This window comes from Ascaphus truei, unplaced genomic scaffold, assembly GCF_040206685.1.
Source record: "Ascaphus truei isolate aAscTru1 unplaced genomic scaffold, aAscTru1.hap1 HAP1_SCAFFOLD_3198, whole genome shotgun sequence".
NCBI classification, from domain to species: domain Eukaryota; kingdom Metazoa; phylum Chordata; class Amphibia; order Anura; family Ascaphidae; genus Ascaphus; species Ascaphus truei.
The window spans coordinates 12,876-21,864 of NW_027456178.1; the positions used below are offsets into that span (position 1 = coordinate 12,876).

Consider the following 8,989-nt stretch of genomic DNA (forward strand, 5'->3'; position numbering starts at 1 on the left):
TGCAAATATGTACATACTGTATATAAATGCTGCTAATTGCAGTTTATCAGTCATTTCTGTTTGCAGTGCTGGAGTAATCACTTTAACCGGTAATTAATCTCCCTTACGAGTTAACACTCCTGATCTGGGTTTAACTCCTATTTAGGTGAATGGGGGTTACCTCTAGATCGGATGTGATTGAGCAAGTACATTTTATTTAGCCCTTTGCAATTTTTACTCCGATAATAGTACTACAGTAATGTCTTTATATAAATTACCTCAAGTGCAATAATTTACTTGTTGAGTTTGCCTAAACTGTATATATATGTTGATTTGATAATTTTAAATACATTTTCTTTGTATCAACCCAAATAGGCAATTATCCAAGGCTTGCATTGCATTTTGTGCTTCAACGAAATATTACCTACTTTATTTTGGAGACATACATTCCCGCCATCTTGCTGGTTATCCTATCATGGGTATCTTTTTGGATATCCATGTCTTCTGTTCCTTCAAGAACAGGCATTGGTAAGACACTGTGAAATTCCTAGTAAATCATTTAATGTACATAGGATGCCCGATATAATGCTATCCAGGGGTGTAGCTATAGCCCTGGCAGCCTGGGAAAAGCCCGGGGGCCTCGTTCTTGAGGGCCCACTCTCCCCTCCTGTCGGCGCCCCTGTTGACCATCTCTCTCTCGTCTCCCCCAGGTTGAGGCAGGCAAGGGGAGATGATGGTACAGGGCTCCAGAGTGAAGCAGAGGAGCAGCCAGCAGAAAAGTTAGGAGTTGCACGGAGGCAGAGCTGGAAAGCCGGGAAGCAGCACATCCCAGCGGTCCAACCCAGAAGCCTTTCTTACTTCCGGTGTCTATGCTGCTACAGCGTGCACCTCCCCGGCTGTCCTGTTCTGCCTTGGTGCAACTCCTAACTCCTCAGATGGCTGCTCCTCTGCTTAATTCTGCGGTCCGCTGCCACAAACCATCATCTCCCTTCCACTTGTCTCTATTACACCCTGTACCACAGATAGGCATGGAAAAGGAAGAAAGGGAGAGAGCTGAGGGGTAGAGAGCTGAGGGGGAGAGAGCTGAGGGGGAGAGAGAGGAGGGGGAGAGAACTGAGGGGGAGAGAGCTGAGGAGAGATAATGAGGAGGGATGATCAGGAGAGATGATGAAGAGAGATGATGAGGAGGGATGATGTGAGGAGAGATGAGGAGGAGGGGGAGAGATCTAAGGAGAGATTATGAGGAGAGATGATAAGGAGAGATATCCTGCAATTTAAATTGAGGCAGACTTTTCTCCTTAATCTACGGTATAAGTTCACTTATAATGGGGTCCTGAAAACATTTTTTTGCCTAGGGACCGCATATGTCTAGCTACGCTACTGATGCTGTCACAGAAATGTCAACTTTATACAGTATTGCAGATTTTTTGCATTTATTTTCTGCTTTGCCCAAACTGCTAAATTGTAAGGAAATTCTTCTGTAAACTTTCATTAGGATTAGGTTATACTGTATCTGTAATGTACAGAAGGGGTACATAGTGCACAGATAAAGAAACACAAGTATATTGTGTCATGCTGTAAAGAGTAAGTACTTGTTTTACTGAGAAAGTAACATGTTTATTTTCAGAAAACTCAACAAAGAACTAATATATTTGCAAATTAGTACATATTTACTAAACGATGCTAACAATAACACACTTTCTGGTACCGGATGATTCCATATTGTCAATGTGCTGTATTATGTACTCTGGCACAAGAAGGAGGTGTCTTATGGATTAGTACTATTTAGAAACATGGTCCAAAAACTAAGATCCGATAAGGGACATATATATATATTTATATTTACATAAAATATAATATTATTTTAAGGTGGTGTTAGTCCAATCTAGACCCTGAAATCTGGGTTTACTGATGAGAGAGAGAGTACCATGTGACTTACAGATGTAGCAAGACTTATTGTCCTAGTGCCGCGAACGAACAAGCAAAAGTCGGTGGCACTGGGAACAGTGTCTGCCATAATAGAACTGTGGGGGGGGATTGATGCTTCCGAATGGGACCCCTCACAGCATTAATCCTTTGGTGCCACAAACAACATGGTCACATGACCGCATGTGTCCGTGGAACCGAACATTGTAAGCTTTACTACATCTGTATATGCTTCCCCAAACACACCTTTATACAACATGGAGAGACATACAGTATCTGTTAACAAAAATTAACATACCTGAGATAACTGGGAAATATGCTAATTTCAATCATTTGAATATACTTTACATATCCCAATTAGCAAATTTCTGGGTATCTCAGGTGTCTTCATTTTTGTTTACAGGTTTTTCACCACATTTGTTTGGTGAGGCATATACAATAAGTTACTTGGTACTCTCTCTGCCTCCCACCCCTCTCCAGCAAAACCATATATCAGAGTCTGGATGTTAATAATGACCACTTTAGGTAAGAGATACTTAACGTAAGTGAAGTTATTTGAAGTTAATGCAGGGTAGAGGTAATTTACTGTAACATGGTGTGAAGCCTGTGCTAATGAGATATCCAACAGCTGTTGTTTTTGCATATCCTTTGTGGATATCCATTAACTTCCGGGAAAATAACTGATTTACATTTTTACGGATGAGGGCCTTGGTGCTTTCTCTTTTCCTTAGGATGTTTCCCCTTAACAATAATCTCATATGTTAACAAATATGCCAATTTGTGGTGGAACTGCATAAAATATATATATATTGTAATTATTTCTAGCTTTCACTGGTGAATTTAAAAAAAAAACCTTATTCCTAAAGGATAAAAAATATGCATATTTCTCTGAATCAGCTGCATAGATATTTATGCTTGATTATCACCTACAGCAGTGTTTCCCAACTCCAGTCCTCAGGGAACCCCAACAGGTCAGGTCTTAAGGATATCCCTGCTCCAGCACAGGTCAGTCAATCAGCGGCTCAGTCATTTTGACTGAGCCACCTGTGCTGGAGCAGGACTATCCTTAAGACCTTATCTGTTGGTTCCCTGAGGACTGGAGTTGGGAAACACTGACCTTCAGTATTGTAAATAATTTCAATCATTAAGTCAGCAAAGAAAAGAAAGAAAGCTCCCTAATAGCCGCACAAGAGAACTCCTATACCTATATTAAAAATGACTATTTATTAATAAATGATTAAAATATATTTATTACAGCAAAAAACTAACGTGAACCAAAGTGATTAAAATAAATTAAAAACGGAGGAGGTAACTGTATGCCTAGTTCAAACTAACAGTGTATGCTAGGAATAACTATTTTAGAATGTCCCACTGCTATATGATTATACTAACAGTGGTAGTTATACCAATACAGTTCTATATAGTTTGAGGACTACACCTAAATGGAGAGTATAAAATTCTAAAGTAGTTATTCCTAGCATACACTGTTAGTTTGAACTAGGCATACAGTTACCTCCTCCGTTTTTAATTTATTTTAATCACTTTGGTTCACGTTAGTTTTTTGCTGCAATAAATATATTTTAATCATTTATTAATAAATAGTAATTTTTAATATAGGTATAGGTGTTCTCTTGTGCGGCTATTAGGGAGCTTTCTTTCTTTTCTTTGCTTATCATTAACCCCATCCCTGCCAGCACCACCTCCGCACTCTTATTGCAGTTTTTTGTTCCGTCACCACACATTCACAATTTATTGGTTCCCCATATCTCCATTGGTGTAGTGCAAGGCGCACAACTTGACCTTTTTAAGCCATTCTATCTTCCTCTGTGCAATCATTAAGTCAGCCTGTGCTTGTGGTGAACAATAATCAATGGCAGCATAATTGTAAATGTTAGAGACCAATTTGTCTATCTGTATTTATGAGAGAGTATAAAGATACAGTATGCTCACTGAGTATCTTCCATGACATTTCTAAAATAATGCTAGAATATGGGGAAAGTAATCTGGAGGATAAAAGCAGAGCACAGCTGGAAAAGGATTGGGGATAACACTCTTTGGTGTTAGCCCCAATCCTTTTTCAGCTGTGCTCCGCTTTTATCCTCCGGATTACTTTCCCTGTTACTGACCGGCGTGATGCACGCAATCGGATTAACTACTTTACATGTGAGTACTTTATTTTCTCCATTAGTCAGTTGGGGAGAAGTTGACCAGTACAAGTGCTACTCTAGGGGAATTTATCCTAAGGTATATATTGACAAGACTATTATATCAACTTGATCATACAGTACCATATGGATAGTCATGATATTTAACCCCTCATATGAGTTTTCTATGCACTGTGTCTAAGAGCCTCACTAGGCTTGATCAAACTTCATCCAACATACAATCATGTTTATCATTCAGAACTTTATTTGAACTATATGGTCTCTCTTTATACTGAGCACAGAGATTTGGAACTTGTTTCTATACACTAATTCTAGAATATGTTTTGTTAAATTATTTTATGATTTGATTCTAGGAGTCACAACTGTGTTAGCCATGACCACCATTTTGATGGGTTCTCGAACATCTGTGCCGACTGCCAACTGTATAAAAGCCATTGATATTTATCTTGGAATCTGCTTCAGTTTTATTTTTGGTGCCTTGCTAGAATATGCAATTGCTCACTACTGCTCTGAACAAAACTCTGCTGCAAAGCAAGATGAAAAAAAGGTACAGTAAGCATAAACATCCTATGCAATGGTAATTAATATGCTTTCTTTAAGTGTGTTTGTGCTGAATATTCACAACAGGAGAAACAAGGAAGATTGGAAAATCCTGACTTAGAGACAAAAATGAGCCACCAGATTGCCTGGGCTATTTATTCAAGACATAACACAACTGAAGCCGCAAGATTTTCAAAATCAAAGTAATATCGTTATTGATCATCAAAAGCTTCTGTACGGGACAGTATGGCTTTCATCAATATGGAGAAACGTTTAGAATTGCAGAGTTATAGGTCTTTACTCTTTAAGACATCATTTTTTGCCTTCTGGGGGTTATTATGTAGTTACAAATCATAGCACCAAGTTCTGGCGTATGTTCTGCTAAGCATTACTGCTGAAGCAGGGGTTTGGGCAATTTCCAGACATAAATCCTCTTCAAAGTCTATGGGGATTTCTGGCTAAAAATGGCCAAAATGCCCGCATTCGCATATATAGAATATAGTCCTTAGATGTGGGCTAGACCACGTCAGAAGATTAAGTATAGTCTTCTACTACAATACTAGCAAGGCATTATAATGTGGTCTAGCAGAAGCTAGAACACAAAATGTATTACGCCGTCTTACTACTGTATTTCCATCATATGGAGATTAACTTATTTTAATGTATAGTAAGATGTCAGACCAAGTCTGCCTGACTACGTCTTCTAGAACCGCACCACATTTACATATAACTGCAAGGCATTTTCCAGCTGCTTACTAAAACGGTGGTAGCTGGAACTGTCATCAGGCTTTTTATTTGTAAAAAAAAATCAACAATATATATACCCTATTTCCTCAATTCTAAGCCGCACCTTTTTTTTCCGATTTTCACATGTCTGAAATTGGGGTGCGTCTTAGAATCGATGTATTAAAAAAAGTGTCTACAGTACTAACCCCCTCTTTTCACTTAACGTGTTTCAGGAGAGGTCCCATGTCAGCGGAGGACGAAGTGTGCGGCGGCGGCAGGAGATGTCCCACGTCTGCAGATGGTTGAAGATGGACAGCGGGCGGGAGTGCGGTGGCGGCGGCAGGACAGGTCCCAAGTCTGCAGGTGAATGAATATAAGAAGACAGCGGGCGTGCAGTGGTGGAGGAGTCTAATATATCATAATAGCAGGAGCAGAGTGGCATAGGGGAATGGCTTGGGAGGTACACACTGTAACACCGGAAGTTGACCGGTGTCTGACTTCCGGTTGCAGTGTACACCTCCCTAGCCGTTCCTCCTATGCCGCTCTGCTCCTGTTCAGCTCTCCTGCAATTATGATCTCCTGACGTCGAACCCCACCGCACGCCTGCTGTCTTCTTATCTTCATTCACCTGCAGATGTTGGACCTGTACTGCTGCCGCACACTCACCCGCTGTCCATCTTCAACCATCTGCAGACGTGGGACCTCTCCTGCCGCCACCGGCCGCTTCATCCTCCGCTGACATGGGACCTCTCCTGAAACATGGTAAGTGAAAAAGTAATTTTCCTCGATTGTAAGGGCCAAATCGATGGTGCGTCTTACAATTGAAGGCGTCTTACAATCGAGGAAATACGGTACATATATATATATATATATATATATATATATATATATATATATATATATATATATATATATATATATATATATATATGAAAGAAAATATGTAGTAGTGCCAAGATGTGTTAAACAATGTGGATGACAAATAAGGAAATTAAAAAATTATTCTTATAAAGATTGTATAAATATACTGTGATTACGTGCTCAATAGTGAACAATTTAAATTATACAACACATCAAAATATGCAACAAAGTGAAAAGAAGTGATAAACCAGTCTTTTGAATGGAAGTCCTTCAATAGTATAACAATGAATACTGGTATGGGGGGGATCTCCGGCAGCTCTCAAATAGGATGAACCACATCCAGGGGATACCTATGGGAAAAGAAGAAGAGAGAGCACACGCCCCATAGCGTAAAATTGTACATTTATTGGAAAGGAGGGGGGGGAGGGGGGGGGAGGGGGGGTGAAAATTCACTCACAAGGGTAAATATAAAACAGGCAATTTGTTATATATATCACCGCCACTCTGGTCAGTCAGCATCCAGTATCCGCAGTCCAACTCTCACTTGAAGCTGCAGGAAGATGGTAACTGGTGCAGGTCTCCAGAGGCTCCTTTCGGCAAACAAATCAAGTCTTTTGGAGTTCAAACAGTGTCTCCTATAGCAGCTGGCCGCAATGTTGATCCGCGCACGATGCGGCCCACCATGCGCATGCGTGGTAACGCAATACCGCTCCCTGACGCATTTCGTCACGTAACTGCGACTTTCTCAAAGGGTTACTAGTGAGAGTTGGACTGCGGATCCTGGATGCTGACTGACCAGAGTGGCAGTGATATATATCACAAATTTCCTATTTTATATTTACCCTTGTGAGTGAATTTTTGCCCCCCCCTCCCTACCACCCCCCTCCTTTCCAATAAATGTACAATTTTATGCTATGGGGCGTGCGCTCTCTCTTCTTCTTTTCCCATATATATATATAGTGACAAGGTGTATTTGCATCAATTATATTTATATTTCATTGCATTTCTTTGAATTAAGAAGACCTATTTATTATATCGTAGAATCCTACAGAAGAACTTGAAGACACCAAAGTCACTGTGTTTGACAGCTATCCTGAAGAATTAAGCAGGAAAGAAAGTCTAATTGAAAATGCACAAATGGAGTTTGATTCAAGCATGCGCAAAGCAAGCAATGGCACATTGAAATTATGGTTGAAGAACAAGGGAAAAATACGCAAATTTATTATTTTTTTCACTGTGAAAAATCCAGAGAATGTTGATCGTTATTCAAAACTTGTGTTTCCCTTGGTATTTGTCATAATTAACGTATTTTACTGGACCTTTTACCTATACATGTAATGGAGGAATACTGTACCTGTCTTAAATGAAAATGAGAAAACAGTGGACTTTGCTCGTATGCACAAATTACAAATTAAATGTGTTTATTGTCACATGACAATATGACCCATGTTGTATGTATATCTTTATTTATGTAGCGCCAAAAATGTATTCAGCGCTTCACAAAGAATAGAGTACAGGGAATTATAATAATACAATAAGAGTAGCAAAATCAGACAATAGGAAAGTTAATCCCTGCCCCAAAGATTTTACAATCTAAATGGTAAATTGGGAGATTTACACAGACAGCAGGTGATGGAATAAGTGCTGCAGATGGCAGTGCATGGCCACAATAGTTGGTAGGAGTGACGGTGGGTGTGGGACAATAGCCATGAGTGCAGGCTATTGGGATGCTTAATTTCTGTGACGAGTTTTAAGGTTAGTCAGTATTAAATCAGATAGGTTAACAGCATTAACTGAGGAAGAGTAGTTGTATATATGGCTGGGTGTAGGATTAGGAGAGATATCCCCAGCAGCAGGAAGGAGAAGATAGAGGGTGTGCATAGAGGATTTGTGGGGGTGCTTTTTATTGAGGGGTAAAGGAGTTGTTGGGAGAGAGGTGTATAAATAATGGTAGAGAAGAAGTAAAAGACCGATGCAGCAGCCGCTCCAAGGTACTGGGACTCACCAGCTTCACAGACGGCTCTTTCTACTTGTATAAATAATGGTGCAGTGAATGGTCAAAGGTATAGTGGAGGGGAGGATAGATGAAATGTGGATAGGAGGGGAGTGGGGAAGTTGGAGAGAATAAACAATTACAAAGGAGTGAGAAAACAGTAAACAGAAAAAGCAATAGGGAGGGCATAGTGAGATGCAGGAGGAGAGACTTCCCAGGTATTGAAGGAAGAGTACAAATTATGAGAGCATTTAGAAAGTCAAGTTCTCACAGTTGCAGAGTTGTTGTTGTAGTGCAGAGTCCAGATCTTCTTGTAGTCTTCGCCTCCAATTCTAAGGCTATGGCCCCAGTGCTCACTGCTGCATGGGCGCCTGGCGGCGCATGCAAAGATTACAGTCGCGATCTGCGGTCTGTAGGGGAGTGTTGGGATTCACAGGGGGGCGCCACCATGATGGGGGGTGCAGCCATGGCAGGGCATATCTGCCCTTCCATTGTCTACCCACAAAGCACGTGACTGCGTCGCGGCACGGGAAGATAAAATTCTTGTCTTCCCTGACGGCGGATGTGCCATCGTGAGAGGGGAGCGCACACAGAAGGAGCTACTGGGGTCTGCCTGACTAGAGGTGAGTGTCTGGTATGCGGAACGCATGCTGTTGCGCATGCTGCCATGACCACTGGGGACCTGGCCAAACTCCAGTATTAACTCTACAGACATTTGATATGTGACACAGCAAGATAGACTGACTTAAATACTCTAAACACATTCACATAACTAATAATTAAGGGAGGGGAGTGCCTA

At 40.7% G+C, this 8,989-nt stretch overlaps 1 protein-coding gene across 1 annotated transcript; it reads left to right on the top strand.

The window, feature by feature from the left end:
- Positions 1-325: 325 nt before the first annotated feature.
- LOC142483319 (gamma-aminobutyric acid receptor subunit pi-like) lies at positions 326-7,640 on the top strand. Its single transcript, XM_075583420.1, has 3 exons — positions 326-507; positions 4,424-4,617; positions 7,239-7,640. The coding sequence occupies exons 1-3, from the start codon at positions 477-479 to the stop codon at positions 7,533-7,535; spliced, it is 522 nt and encodes a 173-aa protein (XP_075439535.1). The 5' UTR covers positions 326-476; the 3' UTR covers positions 7,536-7,640.
- Positions 7,641-8,989: the final 1,349 nt, after the last annotated feature.

Excerpts from the sequence above, each read along its gene's own strand:
- LOC142483319 (XM_075583420.1), top strand. The coding sequence starts at position 477 with ATGTCTTCTGTTCCTTCAAGAACAGGCATTG. Across the intron at positions 508-4,423 it reads TCCTTCAAGAACAGGCATTG|GAGTCACAACTGTGTTAGCC; the intron begins GTAAGACACTGT and ends ATTTGATTCTAG. Across the intron at positions 4,618-7,238 it reads CAAAGCAAGATGAAAAAAAG|AATCCTACAGAAGAACTTGA; the intron begins GTACAGTAAGCA and ends ATTATATCGTAG.